This window comes from Sebastes umbrosus, chromosome 12, assembly GCF_015220745.1.
Source record: "Sebastes umbrosus isolate fSebUmb1 chromosome 12, fSebUmb1.pri, whole genome shotgun sequence".
Lineage (NCBI taxonomy): Eukaryota > Metazoa > Chordata > Actinopteri > Perciformes > Sebastidae > Sebastes > Sebastes umbrosus.
In genome coordinates, this window is record NC_051280.1 from 7,902,027 (window position 1) to 7,925,003 (window position 22,977).

General features: G+C 41.1%; 2 protein-coding genes and 1 pseudogene across 2 annotated transcripts; 2 read left to right on the forward strand and 1 right to left on the reverse strand.

Moving 5' to 3' along the window:
• The window catches only part of LOC119498631, a 74,171-nt pseudogene that overhangs the window by 21,779 nt on the left and 29,415 nt on the right, over positions 1–22,977 (forward strand).
• On the forward strand, positions 1,855–21,790 carry LOC119498961 (protein lifeguard 1-like). Its single transcript, XM_037788090.1, has 3 exons — positions 1,855–2,748; positions 10,872–11,060; positions 21,644–21,790. Exons 1-3 carry the CDS (start codon positions 2,443–2,445, stop codon positions 21,788–21,790), a joined length of 642 nt encoding a protein of 213 aa, XP_037644018.1. The 5' UTR covers positions 1,855–2,442.
• Positions 16,697–19,223, reverse strand: LOC119498623 (golgin subfamily A member 5-like). Its single transcript, XM_037787643.1, has 2 exons — positions 17,176–19,223; positions 16,697–16,916 (listed from the first exon to the last, which is right to left on the reverse strand). Exon 1 carries the CDS (start codon positions 19,076–19,078, stop codon positions 17,183–17,185), a length of 1,896 nt encoding a protein of 631 aa, XP_037643571.1. The 5' UTR covers positions 19,079–19,223; the 3' UTR covers positions 16,697–16,916; positions 17,176–17,182.

Here is a 22,977-nt window from a genome sequence, read left to right on the forward strand (position 1 = left end):
AGTAGTCGACTAGACTGCTGCAGAAGTAAAGAAGATATCGGCTTTTCCTGCTCCAAACTATCGATATTATATCTGCCTTTAAAAATCCACTATCGGTCGACCTCTAATCTAAAGGAATGTACAAACATGACTTATACAGCACTTCCTCTGCTATTAAGTAAAAGGAACTAAATTATATCAAATACACTTCTGTTGTCCCGGTCACGTCAGTAGGTTAAACAGTGCAATCACTGATAAAAGCATTCATTCACTCATTCATCCACTGCAGCTATGAATAATTCTTCTGAGAGAAAAAGGAAGCTCTGTGTGGTGTCAAAATGCTTTTTTTTTTACATTTAACCTTGTGACTTAGTTTTATTTTAAAGCAAAAGAGTGTACAGTTGTGAAATAAGCTTCTTTATCAAACACATTAAAGGCCCTGCACTCCCACACACGGTGCTTTTATTAAAGGCAAAATGAAAAAACAATGTATAGACTCTAGGGCTGACTCCCATGCTTTGAAGCTTTGACCGTTGCCATGGTAATCAACCTCCAAATCAGTATTTAAATGCTTTGTGCTATATATATATATATATATATATATACACAGTACATGTATGTATGCATGTATGTATATGTATATATATATGTATATATATATATATTTTTTTTTTTTTTTTCAGTGCTCCAATGACGCGGTGAAGCGTCAACCAATCGTTTATGTTTCACCCTGGTTCCGTTCGATCAAAAAGAAAATGCCGTTAGCCAGTTCCCAGTGCTATTTAACGATGTAATACGTCAAGGAGCGCTTGAGCAACACTTGAACGCCGACTCGCTGACAATGTAGCTGGCCACACTGGCCGTTTTGTTGCTTTGGTCGCTCATAGTTTGAACACAGCAAAACCCCCGTTGAGCCGCGAAGGAGGGGCCAACGTTAAATGTTGTGTCAAATCCTACTCATTGTGCCTTTAACAGCTTCAACAGAAAAGTGATGACAGTTGAAGGCCCAGCCTTGAGAAGAGATCTGATCAGGAAAAATAAATGAAAACACCTGTGAACAATGAATGTGTAGGTGCTTTGAAGGTAACCAAGTCTAAGGGAGTGTAAGGGCTCTATAAAGGTTTATAATTGGATTTTTTAACAGCAGACATTTTGGCTTGTCATAGTAAGTAGGAAATGCACAGGTTTTACAAACAATGATGGCTCTGTTCTATTCACCAGTGAGTCATGACAGTGCGACAGTGAGCCAGCATGCACAACACCAGGACCCTGAAACTGAAGCTAAAAAAAATGATCCGCTGAGTTACAGACATCTCTTTCCCAATGTAAGTCTATGGGAAAAAGTCTTTTTGGGTCCAATGGCATAACGTGACGGACACAGAAGTTGTAGTACCGCCGTTTGGCAACTACGAAAATTGGGATCAACAACCGGCGTTCTGCCTGGGGGCTTAGCAGTGTCCAGCGTTGCATACTGCGTTGCATGCAATTCGCATACTATTGGTTTCATATTAAGGTTTCGGACATACTAAAATATCTCACATACTGTTTTAGCGTACTAAATAGCATGTGTGGAACTTCAGTTCTCTTAATACATCCATGGTTTATTCACACAAATGTACGTGAATTAGAAATTCAATCTGGGATAAAATTCTACAATTCTACAATTTCATTTAGCAGATGCTTTTGTCCAAAGCCAGGTACATCTGAGAGTTCACACAACACAAACAAGGATCTGGATAGGAGGGAACAACGTGACTAAGAGCCAACGACAGCTTCAAGTCTTATCGGACACAGGTGCTGACAAGCAGTGCACAAAGGCGATGCACAGTGTGGATAGAAGCAGATTTTTTTTGTCATCGTCATCATTTACATTATCAACAATGCCATCAATGTCATCATCATCATCATGAATATCCTAATCAACATCAGCAACATCCTCAATATCATCATTATCAATATCATCAATAGCATCAATGTCATTAGGTGCGGAGGGGTTCATGAAAGAGCTGGGTCTTTAGCTTTTTCTTAAAGGTGGAAAGAGACTCTGCGAAAATCTAGGGATTTTTTGACTGTTGGTGAATCCAAGACCACATGACGTTTTTTTGTCATGACACAACAGTCATTTTCCCAGAATATTTGCTGATTGTAAGAGAAGTGGCACCACAGCGCAAGTTTTACTTCCTAATGTTTACACCATTCTTGGGCAACAAGATTTCATATTAGCAACCCTGTACATGCTGACAGGCAGCTATAAAACAATGATTCACTAAATGAAACCATAAATGTATTCATTGCAGTTCAGACGCCAAAGTTAATGAGTAAACCCTACAATATAATTTAGAAAAACAGGAACTTCACACAGCTGCTAAACAGAGTGTACACCATCATACCCGTGTTTGTTTTGCACACGTTGATCTTTTTATTTGACTGAACTTCTGTGTTTGATCCACAGTTTCCTCCAGAATGTCAGATACAGCAGACTCCCTCACATCTAAAGAGACACAGGACGCTCCTGGTTATGATGTGTCATCACCACCACCACCACCACCACCACTGTCATACTCCTCCGAAGGACAGCAACCTCCACCCTACTCTGCAGCCCTGGCAATGTGCCCTCCACCCAAAATCGAGACAACTTGCACCTATCAGCCTACCACTGGATACGATTCTTTCCCCGACGTCAGCCCAAAGGCCTCGTCGGACACAACTCCACTGAAATCCTCATCTTCTTTTGATGACAAGACAGTGAGAAGAACATTTATTAGAAAGGTTTGTACGACTTGCTATGAGCACGTTATCCTACACCAGATTTTCCCAACCTGTTGTCGAGACAGAGCTTCCTGGAGTTGCAACTCGCAAGAGAAATTTCAAGGAACGCACAAGATGATTAACAGGATAAGATCTCTTAAATTGTGGGGTTTTTTTTTCTAAACTTTGCTTTTTGCTGTAAATTAATGGATCATTTTACATCCTCAGACCTCTTAAATTTGTAAAATAAATCAATCTGGGAAGGAAAAATAACTTGTAGACATGTGAAAAGAAGGTGCAAATAGACGTTGCTTTTTTTTGAGGGGTTAGGAACCACTGTTTTACACAAGTTTGAGCCAAAAGTGTCAATCATGAAAAGCCATAAAATCCCCTTGGTTCAAAAAACATCAATTAAATCTGCAGTGGGTAGAAATGGAGCAAATGTGATTAAAAAAAGTTATTTTTATAAAACGGTCACTATATCCTGACAGTAGTGCATGAGACAGGTAATCTGAAAAAAAATCATGTTCATCCGGTGTCCTCCGGTGCTCCTAACGGCATCTGCAAGATTTCACAGACCGGAGGAAAACAACCAGTCAGAGCCGAGCTGGAGCCTGCCGTCTCTGAGCAGCTGTCAATCACTCGCAAACTCTGATCAAACGGTCAAACTATTCAGCGCTGATCAAATATGAATCAATATTCTGTTCCTGTAATGCCTATTTTTTGCCTCAATTGTTTTCAGAATCATCTTGTAGTGTACTGTTTAGCTGGAAAATGAGAGAGTTTGTGACCCGGCAGAGATCTGTTGAAGAAATACCAAGCAACACCCAGCCGGAGAAAATGTTCTAATTTCACAGTACAACAGTACACTACAAGATGTTTCTGAAAACATTTGAGGAGAGAAATAGGCATTACAGTAACAGAATATTGATTTATATTTGATCAGCGCTGCCTAGTTTGATTGTTTGATCGGAGTTCACGAGCAATTGACAGCTGCCGCCGTTGAATGAACAGCCAATAGGAACGCTCTCTCTCTCTGAAATGACCTGTGATTGGCCAAAGTCTCCCCTCACGGGCTAGATTTTTTGGAAGCATGAAAACAGAGCCATGAGGAGGTGCAGAAGTCCAGTTTTCTCTCAGAACACTTGAATTAATTTTTTTTGTTTTTTGTCTGACAGGCCCGACATGTTCAAAACGCGTTTGCTCGGATTGATTTTGAACTAAATCTGTGCAATATTATTAATTATATAAACATATATATTGTTAAGATAACTTTTTGATACAAGTCAACTTACCCATTGCATTTAGGGAGCTGTTTTTGGACAGCTATGTGCACTTGCTAATTTGTTTTTATGACTTCTTAATTGCAGTATTTAGTTGAGGTGTTTCAGCTGACTAAGGTTGGTGGGAGTCGTCTCCTGAGCAGTCAGCCGATTGTAGTTGGTAGTTTATTGGTTTTTGTGACAATAAAAAATTACTTTTCTCTACCAAGTCATGATTTATTTTTTTTTTTTTTCAAATTAGTTGAGTTACTCCTTTTTTTTGTGATCAATTTTTTATTGGTATTTAAGCAAAATGATATAGGGTGGGGTTACAAATTGATAGGTCAACAATGGAGTAAAAAAAGAAGATATATATATAATCACAAATGTCCATGTACTAATCAATACAGAATTGGCAAGTAGCTACAGAAAAAAGAAAAGAAAAGAAAATGAAAAAAACCCAAAAACAAACAAACAAACAAACAAACAGGAAGAAGGAAAATAACAACAAACAACAACAAAAAGTCATTAAAATAAAAACTTCTGCGCCCCCCTTCCCCCACCCCCAAATCCCTCCCTTTTGATTCCCTCCCATCCCACCCACCCTAGACCTTTGGGACACGGTGAACAATTATATGAAGGATTTAATTGTAGTGATTGCTTGTTTCCAATGTGATATATTTTCTCTTTTTGCCAAATGCATGTTTGCAGCCCAGTGTTCCATACCTGCTATATCTAAGAAGTCAAGAAGCCATCTTTGTATATTGACAGAATGTGGAGCTTTCCATCTGCAAGCTATTAGTCGTTTTGCAGCTGTAAGGCCAGCTAACCAGAGACGTCTCTGCTTAACACAGAGTTCCAGGTTGGAGCTGTCATTAAGTAACAGGACTTCAGGTGAATAAGGAATTGTATTTGACAATATGTTTGATAGCATCTCTGCAACCTTTTTCCAGAACTCTGCAACCCTTGGACACCCCCAAACCATATGGAAAAAAGTACCTAATGCATTTTGATTGCATAAGGTGCAGTTTGGTGATGGTAAAGCTTTAAATTTATGCAATATGTGGGGGGTGAAATATGTTCTGTGTATGAAATTGAAATGTATAACTTGATGGTTGGGGTTCCTGGAAGATAGTTGGATGTTCTGCCAGATTAGTTTCCAATTTAGGTTGGAGTTATTTGGAGAGAGGTCCGTCTTCCACAGTCTGTCAATAGTTAGTGGCTTACAGGAGGCCTTATGTAAGATAGAGTATATTTTCGAGACCAGTCCACTAGGGCTGGTAAGAGCTGTGTGAAATGCATGTATGAGAAGAGATATGTTCCAAGGCACACCATAAGTGCGCATCGCTGTGCGGAGTTGAAGATAGAAAAAGAATGATGAGCCAGGTAAATTAAAATGTTTCTGGATGTCTTGGAATGCTTGTAGGCCCTGAGGACTATAGATGTCACCAAGAGTGTGCACCCCTTTACTGCTCCATTGAGAAAACGAAATTGGTTGGCTACCCAAACGGAGGTCAGCATTATTAAAAATGGGAGAGTGAAGATACCAGTTAGACAAAATTTTACAGTGCTTTTCGGCAAGACGCCAGGTAGAGATTACTTCGGTTATAATTGAGCCAAATTTCTCTTTTGATTGTTTGAGTGGAATGTTGGAGTATATCATGTCTTGTAACCTGTGAGGGTGCACCATGTTCTCTTCCATTGGCCTCCAAGACACCTGACAAGCAGGATTTAACCATTTGGAGACAGGATGCAGTACAAACGACCAATGATACCACTGGAAGTTAGGTACACCGAGGCCCCCTTCATCTTTTAGCCTTTGGAGAGTTAATAGTTTCAGTCTTGACTTTTTATTCCCCCATATAAACCTCAACATTAAAGAATTAATTTTTTTCCAGTGGTCTTTAGGTGGTTGTAAAGGTACCATTGAGCTGAGAAAGTTGATTCTTGGGAGGACATTCATTTTAATAGTGGAGATGCGAGAATGGAATGATAATGGGAGGGTTTTCCATCTTTGTAAATCTGCTTCAATCTCTGTCACAAGTACGTTGTAGTTGTTTTTTATAATGTTTGCAATTGAAGGGAAGATTGACACTCCTAAGTATTTGATGTTCTGAACCACCGGAATATTGGATATGGAGGTCAACTGTCTTGCTGAAGCATTGAGTGGGAGTAAAGCAGATTTAGCCCAGTTAACTTTATATCCCGAGATCTGGCTAAAACTATTGAATATATTTAGCAGATGGGTAAGAGACCGAGAGACATCCTGAATAAATAGTAATATATCATCGGCATATAGGGAAATAAAGTGCTTGGTTTTATGCATATTGATAGGTTCATGGCTAACTGATTGTCGGACAGCCTGGGCCACAGGTTCCAGAGAGAGGGCAAATAACAAAGGAGAAAGAGGGCAGCCCTGGCGGGAGCTACGAGATACAAGGAATTGTTTAGAAAAGACGTTCCCCGTCAATACCATAGCAGTGGGATTTGAGTAAAGAACTTGAATCATAGTAATAAAATGATTACCAAAGCCCATGCGGCGTAGTACTGACCATAGAAAATGCCACTCAAGGCGATCAAAAGCCTTCTCCGCATCGAGAGAAAGGATAGCTGTTGAAGAGTCAGTGTTATTAGAAAACTCAATGATATGAAGAAGACGGCGTAGATTGTCTGAGGCAAGGCGATTTTTGATAAAGCCTGTCTGATCCTCATGAATGAGATAATTCATATGCGGTTCCAATCGAGAGGCTAGTGCTTTGGCGTATAGCTTGATATCAGTATTCAGTAGTGATAGTGGTCGATAATTTGAGCAATCCTGTGGATCCTTGCCTTTTTTTAAAAGTAAAGAGATAATGGCTATGTTATTATTTTTGCAAAATGAACCCTTAGAAATTGCAGAAAGAATCATATCCCGTAAGAGAGGTCCTACTTGGGGCCAGAAGGCTAAATAGAATTCTGGAGGTAACCCGTCTAAACCTGGTGACTTGCCTTTGTTCATTGACAGGAGAGCTTTATGGAGTTCAGGTAAAGATAAAGGGGCATCAAGAACAACACGATCCTCCTGAGAAAACTGCGGAAGCTGCAGTGGGTTTAAAAAGCTAGAGCAGGATCGACTGTCGTAATTTATCTCTGATGTATATAGAGATGAGTAGAAGGCCTTAAAGTTATCATTGATTTCTATTGGGTCTGTACACAATTTACCAGTGGCGGATTTAATAGAAGTTATATTTGCTAGTCTTTCGCTGGTTTTAAGTTTTAGTGCCAGTAAGTGACTTGGTTGTGCACCGTTTAAATAATAATTTTGTCTTGTTCTATGCATGAGGAAGTCTGCTCTATGTGTAAGTAAATGATTGAGGTCTTTACGGAGTAGCTCCCTCTTAAGTACCAACTCCGGTGTAACATTCAAGGTCATCATATTTTCTACTTCAGAGATGTCTTTTTCTAATTTCTGAATATGCTGCAGTCTAGATTTGTTTAGATTGGAAGCAAACCCAATTGTTTTATCCCTGATGCATCCCTTCAATGCCTCCCACAGAATACCAGGATCATTCACTGACGGTTTATTAATTGCAATAAATTCATCTAAATGTTCTTTCATTTCATTTTGGAAGATTTCATTCTGCAGTAGAGTAGAGTTAAAACGCCAACGTGCTGCACGTTTAGGGATAGAGAGAATGGTTATTTTACCTGTCACCGCTCTGTGATCCGAGAGAGACATGGGAAGTAATTCAAGATCTGAAATCTTATCATACAGCTGTGTAGAGACAAAAATGTAGTCAATACGGGAAAAGGATTGATGTCGTGAAGAAAAACAGGTAAATTCTTTCACTGAGGGGTGTGACATTCGCCAAGCATCTACAACCGAACAATCTATAGCCCATTTCCTTAATGCACTAGATGCCAGACGTTGTTCTCTTGACTCAGTAATCCCAGTTCTGTCCAAAGAGTGTAGCCAAACTGCATTAAAGCTGCAGTGCGTAGAAATCCGGAAAACGCAAAATCCTGCATCCCCTCGAGCTGCTCTCTCCTCTCTCCTCTCTCTCCGCTCTCCCCTCTCTGTCCGAAGCCCCTCCCCCCACACGAGAACGGGCATATGCACGCGCTTCATACGTGCTCGCTATATCTGAGGAGGCTACCGCAGCGAGCTACACATTACCTTCTAACGACATCAACAGTTTGGACTGTCTTTTTGAAAGTCTGTCTTTCTTTTTTTGGGTTGTTTTGAGGTGTAGGCAGTTGCTGCCAATGCTGGAATAGCAAGCTTTCCAGTAGGTTGTTCCGCCATTGACCGAGGCTTTCACTATCTGCAGAGACCAGACGTGAACGCGCATCTCCTTTTGTGGAACAGCCAATAGGAACGCTCTCTCTGAAATGCCCTGTGATTGGTCAAAGTCTGCCGTCACGGGCAAGATTTTCTAAAGCCTGTAAACAGAGCCATGAGGAGGTGCAGAGGTGTAGTTTTCTCTCAGATCACTTGAATTACAATATGCTGAAAGGTTATTATGGAATTTTTGCCAAATTATGCCAAAATATTGTTGCCTACTGCCACTTTAAAGTCACCCCCTGTTATTAGAGAAAATTCTGATAATTCGAGTATTGTATTAGTTAAGTAGTTGTAGAACTCAGCATCAAATACATTCGGTGCATATACAGAAATAAATGCTATTTTGAACCCATTAATTAATGTTTTTATATAAGCAACTCTCCCTTCAGTATCTCTCCCAGATCCCAGATCTGTATATTGAAAGGTGCGTTTGGCGAGGATTATTACACCTCTATTCTTTTTTGTGTTTGAAGAAGATGCAATAACATGGTAGAATCTATTCTGCATTCTGGCAACATCTTTTTCCAATAAGTGTGTTTCTTGTAAAAAGGCCACTTCTACTTTTTTCCTTTTTAATAAATCCATAATGCTTATTCTTTTTTGAGGGATATTTAAGCCTCGCCCATTCCAAGATAGTAGTGTAATGTTAGTCATGAATATGTAAAGAAAACAGCAGTGCTACCAAAGTATGCTCAATAAAGAAAATACAGCTGTTTAATAAAGATAAATAAGGTTGTTTCATCAGGTCCAGTCCCATATTCACGTCTACCGTGTCCCCCGGTCTACTCTTGTTCCCAACCCTGTACTCCTCTGAGAAAAGAGAAGTGTCCCTACAAAAAACAGAACCCATACCCACCCACCCCAAAAATAATTGTGACTGTGAAAAAGACAGTCTGGAAATATAGGGGCTAAAGAACCCACCTTACCCCCTCCCCTTAAGCTGATCCCTTATCTGAGTGGAATATAGTTTAACAAAAACAAACAGGGACAAAATTGCCTAGCTTCAAACAGAAATATTTTGCTATTAATATTTATACTCAGATAAAGTCTGGCATGAATCAAGAAAAACCTAAGTACTGAATATCAAACATCCAACATAAATTGATATCATTTTCCCCATTAGAAAATAATTAACCAAATAGCAGAGATGGCAGAGTTTTAAGTGTTTGCAGGAAAGTCCCGCAGTATGAGTTCGAGAGTCATACAACGTCATCTCCGTCATGCAACGTCACTCGTCACTTGACGCGGAGGTAAACAAACCAGCATGGTACAGTGGTGGAGTAGAGTTGATGTGGAGCGCTCAGATTTTGAGTCTCACCGGTTACGAACTATTCTTCGTGGGTTCGAGGGAATTGAGGAACGTCTCTGCCTCTGCCGGTTCGTTGAAAAGATGTTGCTCAGCGCCGTGGACCAGTTTGATGACGGCGGGGTACAGCAGGAAAGCCTCGTAGCCCAGACCGCGAGCCCGGTTCATGAGCGGATAGCAGGGACGTCTAAGCCTGGCAGTGCAGTCACTGTAGTCCGGTGCGAATCGAACAGTGTGGCCGGCGACTTCCACAGGTGTTCTCCTCGACTCGTTCAGGATGCGATCTCTGTCTGTGAAGCGCAGACACCTCACTATCATGACTCTTGGAGCAGCCGATAAGGGACGCGGCGGTCCGATGCGATGAGCCCGCATTAGCTCCGGTGAATTGTCCGTGAGCCGCGGGAACCACTTGGGGATGTTGGACATCAGGTAAGCCAGTGCGTTTCCCTTCTCCTCTCCCTCTTTCAGGAAGATGAGGCGCAGGTTGTCTCGTCTGCTTCTGTCCTCCAGAGCTACGAATTTTTTCTCAAGCTGGTTCAGTATTTGGCTGTGTTGCGATGTGGTGTCTTCAGCGTTCTTGATCCGTGTCTGCAACGTTGCAGTGATTGTACGCTGGGCCTTGATATCCTCAGCATGTTTGGATAGTGTCTCTTGTATGGTTCCCAGTTGAGTTTCTAGACGTTCGAATCTTCCTTTGGAGTTTTTCTCAGCCTGATTGAAGAACTTTTCCAAAGTAGCTTCCAGATAGGCCACTGTCAGCTGGCCTGCGGCGGCGGTCTCATCGTCATCCATTGTTTGTTGTTTGTCAGCTGTCTCTTTGGGCTTGGAATTGCGGAGTCGCGTCGGCATTATAATAGGCGAGGCAGGCAGATATTACTCTGCTTGATTGCAAGTTTGACTGACTAAAACGAGGTCTGATCAAAGGTTTTATAGCAGAAAAGTTTGGGGAGTTTGGGCAGCGTGAGATCTACTCCGCCATCTTGATCACGTCATCTTTCTTTAGTTGAGTTACTCCTTAAACTTACCTCGCAAGCAGCAGAAGTACCCCTTGGTTGGGAGTCGCAGCATTAGACCACCTTGATTACTGGACACTGCAAAGCATATTAAAGCACTAGGGTTTCTTGAGAGCTAGGTCAGATAGTAGTGCATGCTGGAAAGTGTAATCCAACAATCTCTCAATAAAATGGTAGTGAATGCTTGCAAGTAAAATCTGTTTTAACCAAGTGCTTGTTCTTCATCTATCCCTGTGCAGGTGTTCAGCATCCTGGCTGTCCAGCTGCTGTTCACCTTCAGTGTGATGTGTGTGTTCACCTTCTCTGAAGTTGAGGAGATACAGACCGACATGTGCCTCAGCTCCTTCATCATCTTCATCGTGGCGGCCACCGCCCTCAGCTGCTGCAAGTCCTTCAGTCGGCGTCACCCCTGGAACACCGTGGGACTGGTGGGTTACAAATACAGATACAGATACTGTCACAGATATCTACATTTAACATTTACAACTAAACATTTAAATAATAGACTAAGAGCACAGTTAACCCTGACAATATGATAAAAAAAAAATTATAGCTATGTAGTTTAAGGAAATATATATCGGATATGAAACACCCGAGGTCACACAGTAGCTTCCTGGAAAGAAAAGGGAAATGTTTTGGTCAAGTAGGCGAGCTGCTGCCTCAGCTAAATGTTGCTCAATAAAGAGCACTTTTCTTGAAAAACAAAAAAATAGTAATGATCAAACATTTATTTTTTATTCACCGCTTGGTTCTCCTCAACATTTAGACTTCTCTTTACATTTAAATGAGCTGTGAGAAAGTGGTACATTTTCTATTGCGTCCAAATGAAAACCTCAGTTTCCTCTAAAGTTGTGTTCACACACTCACAGATTCACTGAGCTGTTGAGGTTTTGATGGCTTTTAAAATGAGGACATCCTGTATTGTGTCACACAATGCAGAGCAAGACACTGGGCCACCTGGCTTTGTCACTACCCAGGGGCAACTCCTTCTCCCCAGGGCTAACACCAATAGTGTTCATGCCTTCAAGAAGAGATTGAATAAATACCTCCTCAGCATGACACTGCAATCCTAAAGTTCAAGGACTTCAAACATGTACAAATCAGCTTCATATATACTCCTGAGTAGCTGCAGAACAGTGATATGCTCTCTGAATGGTATTTATGAAGCTTGTGTCTGCTAAAGTAAAAAAAAAAAAAAAAAAGGGTTTCTGGTAGAATAAAAGATGTCTGCACTTCACACGTTTTTCATTAAAGGGACTGTTTGTAAGAATCAGAAATTGGTTGTAACAGCGACACCTGTGGCCGTTAAGTCAACGAAAGTCAGTGTCCGGTTGCTCGCACTCGCCCGTGTGCACGCGCTAACTGAATGTGAGCGAGCATCCGTCAAAACAGTGAGGCGACACACATCAGCTAAAACCACAATATCACTATATTTCACCTGCTTGGCAGTAATGTTAGCTGACCAGACGAAGGTCTCTCCATGAATCAATGCTGATCCTAGTGTTGGCTTTTCCTGCTTCAGCCTCCCGACCGCGGTCAGAACAGGGGAGACACCGGCACCCGGTCGGAGACGATAAAGTTTCTTGCTGCGGAGCCCCGTCACTTCACAAGACACGGGAAACCTCTGTTGGTCTGGAGGAGCTGCAGCATTTATTTCTGCACAAACGTCCACTTTACATTCACTAGATATTCTCAGAGCTAAACTAACTCTTCTGCAGTGTGTAGTGTGCGCGCATGAACATGAGGTGGAGCGAGCTGTGAGTGAAGGGAGGCAGGCAGAGGAGCAGAGTACAGCAGAAACTCCGACCCTGGAGACCAAAGCTACGGTCCTCCGAGCGCGGCCAACACTGTTTTGCGAGACGGGCTTCACTAGATATAACTTTGCAGTTTTGGTGCTTCCGTGCGATTTATACGTGTAAGAAGTTACAAACAGTCCCTTTTAGGTCTATGAAAGACAAGGACTATTTAAGGACATTAACAATCTGGATCTGTCTCTGTTTGAAGCAGTTCAACTTGTGAAGCTATCTATGAAGCAAACTATGGGGCAAAAGCTTTCTCAGATGATATTGGAGATGTTTAAAGGGATAGTTTGGGTGTTTTGAAGTGGGGTTGTATGAGATACTTAGCCATAGTAGGTGTATTACCTTTAGATGGCGGTCGGCACGCCCCAAGTTTGGAGAAAAAGACTGAAGTACCGACACCACAGCAAAGCGATGTACTGTTGTGGACGGGGACGACAGAAAAATGTGTTTCAGCCAACTAAAAGAAAGGCTCACCTAAACAATATTATATACATTATATACTATATTTAGAATATTTTCAGCACTTTATCTTGCCGTGGAGCCCTTTCCTTCTCCTTTCAAATTGGGAACTGAACTGAATGTTAGACTTATCCATGCGGACCGTAGCAAAACAGACTTGTTTTGCCAGCTTCTATACTGATAGAAGGCAGTTTAAACTGAAGCCATTTATGTGACCTAAGATTATGACTGTTTTGCAGAAATACAAACTTCTGGCTTAAGTAAGTGAAATTTGACAGAGATGATCTTATAGACTAAAATGTACCAATGTTGTAATATACGCAAAGTGAGGGATGACCACCCTACCATGCTGTATAACCCTTGTGTGGTGTTTGGGGTCTGTGGGACCCGTTTTCAATGTTTACTAAAAGAAAATGATGTGATTCATAATTTTTTCAACCTCAGACTCATTGGCCTTGGCTCATTTTCTATGAAGAACATATAAAAGAACACATTTTTCAATGACTGCACACTGTACATCCCCCTACACAATTATATTACATATGTGATGTTCGGGTCCTCTGGACTCCCGAGGGAGATAAATGTGTGGAAATTGTAGGTGCTGTGTACAGTACCTACACTCTGTCATCCTCTGACCTGGGCCTGCTGTATGTGTGTGTGTGTGTGTGTGTGTGTGTGTGTGTGTGTGCGCGCGTGTGTGTGTGTGTGTGTGTGCGTGTGTGCGTGTGTGTGTGTGTGTGTGTTTTTGTTTCTATATGTGTGTGAGTTTTGTCTTTCTGCTCCTGCTGTTCCCGCATGAGGTTGTTACATTTCAAGCACCGACACCTGTCTGCTCCCACATTCTCGCACATTTTACCCTCTGTCTTGCGGGAACTAGTCTATATTTTCTCACTATATCCCAGCTGCAAATTGGCTGTGTGGCTCCTTATCGCAATCGATCAAGATGGCAAAAAGACTCTCTGCTCAGAGGGCTTTAGAAATGATTTTAGAAGAGAGAGAACTTTTGGAAGATGAAGATGAAGATGAAGAGGAAGAGTTTTCAGAATATTAGGAACACATTTCTGTCAATTCAGAGTCTGACAATGAGTATGAAGAAGAGGATGAGACTGTCCATCAGGCAGCTCAAAAACGAGCCCCTCAGCAGCCAGCAAGTGGAGAAATATGGATGTCAAAAGATGCAACACACACACAGTAAAACTCTGCCCCTCATGTGTTGTATAAGCTGGCATGAATAGGCTATGTGTTCAATGGGGTTCGTGTTGTGTAGACTGACATGAATTTTAATTAAGTTCAAAGAAATAAACATCAATAAAAACATTGTTTCATTTATATTTGTTCAAGATAAATGTTTTTTTTCCACCCATATCTTCATTATAATTGATTTTTATTTTTTATTACATTTTATCACAAAAAACAAATAGCACTTTTGTTCATAAATAATATCCTACAGAAGTAAATGGCAAATATTAACCATATGCTGTCTATATTGCTTGTAATTGGGATAAAGTAAACATCTGTTAAGTATTTTTAAATAAATTGTTATGGCTGTATTGATTTAAAAACCCAATAATGGGGTGGGTCCAACTGACCGGCGGACATTGGCTGAGTAACAAAAACATGAACACCACACAAGGGTTATGGTACAATGGTGGGGTGACGTACCTGTGACTGCTGCCATGAAGCTGTATGGACATAGAAACAACACCAATCTCTTATCATTTGACACTGATAGGCATTTCCCTGAATTGCTTGTTTTGCCCGCAAGGGGAAAATAAAGTTTCTGTCTTTCAAGATAATCAAATATGCAGCATTTCAATGAGATTTTAAAGTCTAAACAGCAGACCGGAAGGTGCGGGCCTGAGCCCTGGGAGACTCTTTTAGTGATGGGCTGCTGTGGAGAAACTGCTCAGAGAGATGCTGGTACTCCAGCTGTTTATGCACTCCATAAATAAACTGAGAGCTTGGTGGACACTCTTTCAATATTAAAAGTTCTTTGTCCCAGAAATATCACAGCTCCGTTACAGGCAACATGAATGGGTATATAGGTACCATAAAGCATTAAATACAGATACTTTAGACGTTATTGTAATTATTTAATTTATTCCTTGATATTAAAATCTGTTTTTCGAAGGAGGCCAAGGTAGCACACCATTACAAGGTTACTGAAGTAAACGTATATACTTGTGTAAACTAAATAGAGGTCTATTTGTTTTTGGTGGCTTGGACTTAGCAGTCTTTAGAACGCACATTGTTAGTATTAAGAAATAAATACGAAATATGAAGCCAAGGACGTTTGAACATAGTCCCTCAGTCTTTCCATTTCTAAGTCATGCCTACCATCTAGTGTTTGGAAGAGGAAGTGACATGTGATCATTGAGAGATACATACTATCAATACACTGCATATAATTCTGTCATCTACCCACTGTGGAACTAAAACTAACTTGAGAAATGCTTTGGCAGTTTGGGGTGGAAGAGGAGGGCTAAAAGCAGTTAGACAGTTACTGCACCGGCACATCTGTTTAATCAGGGGGAGACCGACCTAGGCAGGACTCACTTGACCTTACATGAGACTGACACAGGGGATGCCAGTCTTAAAGTTAAACTGTCCCTTGGACAGTAACTTGTTTTTCCACGTTACTCCAGAACCTCGGGCATTTCATCTTTGCTGAGGGCGTGATGGCAGATCCTGCTAAGGTGGAGGGTTAGGGAACGTCCTGTCCGTAAAAACATGCCGAGGTTCAGTGCTTCAAGTTGTAGCCAGGCTTCCTCTTGGACTGCTTCATGATGAAGAGGCCGTGGCTCGGGTGGCTGGGATCAGCGATGATCTTGTTTGCCTTGGTTATACATCTCTTGGTGTATATGTCCTCCAAGTTAGGCAGCACTCCACCTGTGAGCCGCTGGGCCGACCGCACCACTCTCTGAAGCCGCCGTCGATCCTGATCGGAGCAGTTGCCATACCAGGTGGTGATGCAGCCGGTCATGATGCTCTCAATAGAGGGCTAACCACATATTATAGGCATTTTGTAAAAGGTTTTGCAGCCATTGCTCGCCCTTTGCACCAGCTCGCAGAGAAAGGGAGGCACTTCCAATGGAGTGAGGCCTGTAAGAGCGCTTTTAATGGTGACATTATTTTCAAGAAAGGAAGGTTCTTTGAACCTAGTTTGAGGATTGATTTGTTAATCTTGGATGAAGTGATCTTGTGTGCTCTTATTTTGAAATAAAGGCCCACTGAGTAGAGGGTTGAAACCAAGATCAGTGTTCATATGATTGGTTGAGTGTTGATGTTCATGTGATTGCAGTTACATGAGTTAGGTGTGCTGGGAACCCTCCCAGCATGCACTGGGGCAATAGAGCCATGGACATAAGTCTCATTTTATGTGTTCTTTTATTTTAACTTGTTCTACATTGTGCTCCACAATGTTTCCACACTGTCATCGCTGTTGAACAATTAGATATTACCAGTGAATATGGTTTGGCTACAAGTGATGTCAGTGCATGATTGGTGGAGGTTCCCCTTGAGTGTGCAGGAGACTTTACATTTTTAATAAGTTCATATATATCTATATATATCTATATAGATATATATAGATATATACACTCTTCTACCATTCTTACTACAATTTTCTTTATTACAGTAATATTTTACATAATGTGTGTATGCAACATAAATGTATTACATGTTTCTTTGTATGTAAAGTGTTCATTTTGTATTTTGTTTTTCAATTTTGTCATTATTATGATACTCAAGTGTTCTTATTTAATTTATTTTTTGATTTACAGATTCCATACCCTTCAAAATTCTTGTTGTTATTAATTTTTATTTTTTTATTTTTTTTAAACATTCACACCGATGGCTCAGCCTTCGGGAGCAATTTTGGGTTCAGTATCTTGCTCAAGGACACTTCAACATGCGGACCGGAGGAGCCGGGGATCGAACTACTAATCGTCACGATTAGTAGTTCGATCCTCTCTACCTCCTGAACCACAGCCGCCCGTACCTCTCACCCACTATGAGCCTTCACAGCTCACGTTAGGTGAGAGGTCATGATTCACACTCACACCTAGGCTGCATGTCTTTGGACTGTGGGAGGAAACCAGAGCACCCGGAGTCAACCCATGCAGACACGGAGAGAACATGCAAACTCCACACGGAAAGGCCTGCCTCCTGTGAGGTGACAGTGCTCACCACTGCACCACCGTGCCCATACATTTAGAAATATAAATTATGTTTATCATATTCATAATCTATATTTCTAAAGTGGAGTTGTAGTTTGTAGGGATTGTAGTTTAGAAGTTAATGCCAAAGAGGTCTAGAGCTACGTCTATACCTGCAGTGGCCATGGCAAGAGGAAGACCTACAATCAGTACAAGTTTAGCACAGCGGCGCAAGAAACTTCTGGTCCGAGACCCAGAAGCTGGAGACTCTGGGAGGCTCTCATCCCTCTGATCCCCAGATTTAGCGTCATTGAAGGTCTCATCGCTCTGATCCTCAGATGTAGCGTCATTGAAGGTATCATCGCTCGGATTCTCAGATGCAGTGTCATAGAAGCTCTCCTCGCTCTGATTCTCAGGTGCAGTGTCATAGAAGCTCTCCTCGCTCTGATTCTCAGGTGCAGTGTCATAGAAGCTCTCCTTGCTCTGATCCTCAGATGCAGTGTCATAGAAGGTCTCCTCGCTCTGATCCTCAGATGTAGCGTAAAAGAAGGTTTCAGTGCTCTGAATCTCAACTGTAGCGCCAAAGAAGGTCTCATCGCTCTGATCCCCAGGTGTCGTCTCAGAGAAGTTCTCATCTCTCTGCTGCTCAACGCCAGCTACTATCTCCACCCCCTGCCTCACCTTTTGCTGGCGTTTAAGTTCACAGACTGATTGCTTCAAATCGGTTGTTAGGGTGTGATATTCTTCTAACTGTTCCTTATAAATACCAATTTGCCTGGTTTGGATTGTTATGTGATTGTCCATTCGGTACATGTGTTCATTATCCACCTGCACTTGGTTCTGGAGATACTGAACAGTTGTCTTCAGCTTTCTCTTGTCCTCATTTTCTTTTGCTGTCAGAGACTCAAGTCGAGCCAGCTCATCGAAGGCGCTCCTGTTCTGCTCACTCAGAGAGGCTTCCTTTTTCTGAAGATCATGCAGTGCTTGATTCAACTCTTTTGTCAGCTTCTGTATTTCCTCATCTTTATCCCTGATGGTGGCGCTCGTGTTCTGCTCACTCAGAGAGACTTCCTTTTTCTGAAGATCATGCAGTGCTTGATTCAACTCTTTTGTCAGCTTCTGTATTTCCTCATCTTTATCCCTGATGGTGGCGCTCGTGTTCTGCTCACTCAGAGAGGCTTCCTTTTTCTGAAGATCACGCAGTGCATTCCCCAACTCTTTTCCAATAGAGATCAGCTTCTGTATTTTCTCTTTTTTATCCCTGATGAGTTCCTGACCTTTTCTTAACTGGTGCTGAAGATCACAGACTACTGCCAACAAACGTTCAGTCTCTTCTTGTTTCAGTGATTCAAGGTGGCCCACCTTCGCAATAAGGCTCCGGTTCTCATCAGCTGTGATTTTCTTGGTTTTCTGCAGTTCTTTAACTTGTTCCCACAAATTCTCATTCTCTGTCTTTCTTGCGCCTATCTGAGATTCAAGCAGGGCCAATTGATCAGTCAAGGTCTTATCGATGTTTCCGGTCTTCCTCTGCATCGTCTGGGTCAGTTGATCAAGTCTGACCACCTTCTTTTTGTCATGCTGAGCTGCATGATGCTTGGCGTTATATGCTTTCCTCAGGTCTTCAATCTCTGCTTGGTTTACCTTGTCCAGATGTTGAAGTCTGGCCACCTTAGCAGTCTCTGTCTCCAGCTCTCTTTTCTGGGTGTTATTTTTCTTTGTGATGTCATCTAAGTCCACCTGAAGTGCCCTTATTAAGGAATCCAGCGTCCCCTTTTCCTTTATCTCCCTTTTCGTTTGCGTCCTTGCATCCATCAGTTGGTGTTGCAGATCTTGCACAAGTTGCAGGTGCCTGACACTTTCCTTCCTCATTTTTTCCAACTCCACTGTCAGCAACTGTTTCTCTAACTCCAGTTGGTTAGGTTGAGATTGGTGATACAAGACTTTTGGAAGCTGTTTAAGCTCCTCTGACGCATGGAGGCGACGGGATTTCTCCATCTGTGGGCCGTTGAGGAAATTATTTGGATACATCGCTGTCCTCAAAACTCTTCAAAGTGCAGGTTTGCCTGATGTGAAAAATAATGAGAATCCCTGGGTTGGCTGGCTATAGGTGTAGTCCTAAACACACTTCCTTTGATCTGATGGGATCAGATACTCATCACAGTGACGTCATTACAATCCAGCGGCTTAGATCGTGACGTCATGACATTGCAGCGGCATTGCTCGTGACGTCATGACATTCGTGCATCTTTCCACGCATGCGCATAGAATGTCATGGCGCCGCATCATGACATTCTATGCGCATCTTTCATCAGAGGATATTTTCCAACCTCACACAGGTGTGAACTGTGTGGAGAACAACAGGTATTTCTAGTCCCAATAACGAATTCACTTTAGAAGTCACGTTTTTGTTTTCTCTGAAATGCTTTTTCAAATTTCCTTGCAAATCACTCCAAGAAGTGCAATATTGGGAGTTATCGAGGCTATATCAAAGGAGAATGGACGATCAGATTATAGGAAGTGTATGACATTTAAAAAAAAATCTGAGATAGACACATAATGGCGACTGAAAGACTGATAAAACATTTGAAAAGTTGCATTAATTTGTTAGAATAATTTGTAGTGATAAATAAAGCTTATGTTACTTCTTAATGTAACTTAATGTGAACCCACCCACCTTTCATTATTTATTCACCTCTAATTTCCTTTTGATGAAATTTCTTTCTTTTTTTTTTTACTTAGTGGGATATATTCTTCAAGATCAAATTAAATCAAGATCAATTCCACCCGATGTGAATATAAGGACAGGTCTGCATGCGCGCAGGAACGTATTTTATGTATCATAACAGGCTTAAAATGTATATAGGCTTAAAACTAGGGCTACCTTGTTGTGCTTTATTTAGGCTAGCATGCATTAATGTTTGGTCATGTTTCAGATACAGTAGATGTCCGTCCTGTCTGTCCTCAGATTTCGTGGCTGTAGGCTCCTTTGGCGCACCTGTGGCGCTTTTGGGCACGTTGTGAGAACAGAAAGAATACGTGGTTAGGTGGGTGCGTTAGAAGCTGTGACAATCAGGGTTAATCCACTAGACAGTTTGGGAATCCTGTGAGAGTTTTCCTCAGAGAAAATCGTCTGTTACGTGCAGAGTTTCACATACAAAACAACAGCTGAAATATGCTGCCAAGAACAGATAATGACTCTTTTGAAACTAATCCACCCTGACATGTTGAAGATCTGAAGGTCACCATGTTCCCCCGTGCGTAATAGTGATTAATCATATTAATCCATACGATAACAATCCGCAGTTAAATACCACCGTAGAGCTTTAAATAAAATGAGAGTCAAATTCAAATGTGGTCTAGTTTTTTGCATGTTGTTTTTCTTAGATTTGACTGTTTTACTTTGCTCACAATTTTGGGACCTAATTGTGTTATGTTCTGGTTTAAACAACAGCGTGGACTCAAATGCAGCACACAAAGAGACGTTTTAAAGTATGAACAAAAATAATATTTATTTTAACAAAAAGGTTCCAGGTAGATCCAGGAGCAGAGAGCAGGAGTGAGCAGGCAGGTCTTGAAGCAGCCACAGCAGGCAGGAGAACAGACCTGAGTATAGAGCAACAAAAAAACGAGGTTTAGTCCAAACAAGTCCAAAAAGAAACACAAGAGCAACCGCAGAGACAAGAGTACAAAATCTAGGAGCCTGATTTAGTGACTGTACCACTGTGGGTGACGGAACGATCTGGCGATGAGTTGTAGGAAAACCGGGGTAGATATACTGCTGGTGATTGTGATGATTGATTTCAGCTGCTCCTGCATGCCCGCCCAGAGGAGGAGTAGGAGGAGGAGACAGAAGGCCACACCTCCCAACACACAGACAGACAAACAGGGAAACATAAACAGGAGACACAAGGGCAGGGAAACAAAGGAAACACAAGGAAAACCTAAGCTGCCAATCTGAATACATGACAAATTGTCGCCTCTTTAATCTTCACATTGCGACATTAGTGTGATCCTGGTAATGATCCACAAAAAGATTATGATTTTAAAAATAACAGTTTTGTTTCTGGGAGCACCGCTATAAAATTGAACCCAATCTCTAACACTTAAACTGGAATCATGTTGGCGGAGTAAAAAGGAGTAAAAATCAGTGTCAATTCAGCATAAAGGCTCCTGTGGATACCCATTTTTCCAGAGCCTATATTTGGTTCTGGAATAGGCTATTGTAAATAGAAATATGTAGCCTATAATACTTTATTTTTCTGTACCATTATTTAGCTTTGATCAGTTGAAAACCTTTAGCTGAGGTGAAGGCAGGCAGTCATGCCAGGATATTTATGTAGTGTGTTTGTCTTTTGACCATCCTGGATTTCTTAAATTACTGGAATGTATTTTTTAAGATAAAATTAAATCCTTAGGATTTGTTTAATTTGGGTAACCTGATGGGAATATAGGATACATGCGCAAACTGCAAAACTGAAAAGTAAAAAACATAGACATACAGGCATAAAATGTATAGGCTTATTACTTTGCTGTGTTTTATTTAAACATTTATTCCATACTATCCCTTTAATACATTGAATTTTGTGCCTACAGGTTGTGGTCACCCTGTGCTTGTCACATATGGTGGGAACCATCGCCTCCTTCCACGACACCACTGCTGTAGCCATCACTATGGGAGCAACACTGGCCATTTCTTTCGCAATCCTTGCATTCTCTGCACAGGTCAGACAACCAGGCTGAACAAATGTTTCCTGTATACAGATATCATGATCTGTGTTTATTGTAAGCAGATAGATGTGCAGACATTTCATTGGCCTCACGTATCAGCTTGGAAGTTATAGCTTTCATATGTTTCTTGTAAGGAACATCCAAAATTTGACTTTAGGAGGATACATATTGCAAGCGCTGGAAAACAGTATCAGAGGAGGCACAATGTGAAGGTAGAGCTGAAACGATTAGTCGATTAAAGTGGCAGTAGGCAGTATTTTTTTGGCATCATTGGGCAGAAATTCCATAATAACCTTTCAGCATATTGTGATTAACGTGTTCTGAGAGATAACTAGACTTCTGCACATCCTCGTGGCTCTGTTTTCAGGCTTTAAAAAAATCTATTATCTATCTATCTATCTTTGACCAATCACAGGTCATTTCAGAGAGAGAGCGTTCCTATTGGCTGTGCTCCGGTCATGTGACCGGTACTTGACTTCCTTCAAGCCATCTCAACCTGATCTCAACATGGCTGCCGGGTCACAAACTTTCTAATTTTACAGCTTAACCGTGCACTACAAGATGATTCTGAAAACATTTGAGGAGAGAAATAGGTATTAACGTAACATAATATACATAAACAGGGTATAGAGACCGTTTCATAAAAAATAACTTTTTTTAATCAAATTTGCTCCAATCTCGCCGACTTCAGCTTTAATTGATGAAGATGCTTGACAGAAATTTAGTCAGGAACTATTCTGACAATAAATTAATCGACCTTTAAAAAAAATAAATGAGCGTTTCTTTGGTTCCAGCTTTTCTAATTCAAAGATTTGATAGATTTTATCTTTTTATATCATTGTAAAGTTAATATCTCTTTGGTTTTTCGCCTGTTGGTCAACTAAAATAAAAGTTTTAAAGATGTCACCTTGGGCTCTGCAGGGTAGAAAGAGTATTTTCTGACAGTTTATGGACTAAAAAAATATCTATGAATGGAGAAAATACTCAGAAGATTTATTGATTATTAAAATTACCGGTTCAGATGTGTTCTCTATGACAGCTGTTTTTACTCAACTGTATCCACTGTACAAACAACTACAGTATATCCCTTTTATATTCCAGGTCTTATTAAAAACATGTTGAATTTAAGCCATTATGTGCAAATCCTGTTTTAGATACTGTGTTATGAATCCAATCTTCAACACTATGCTCCAAAATAC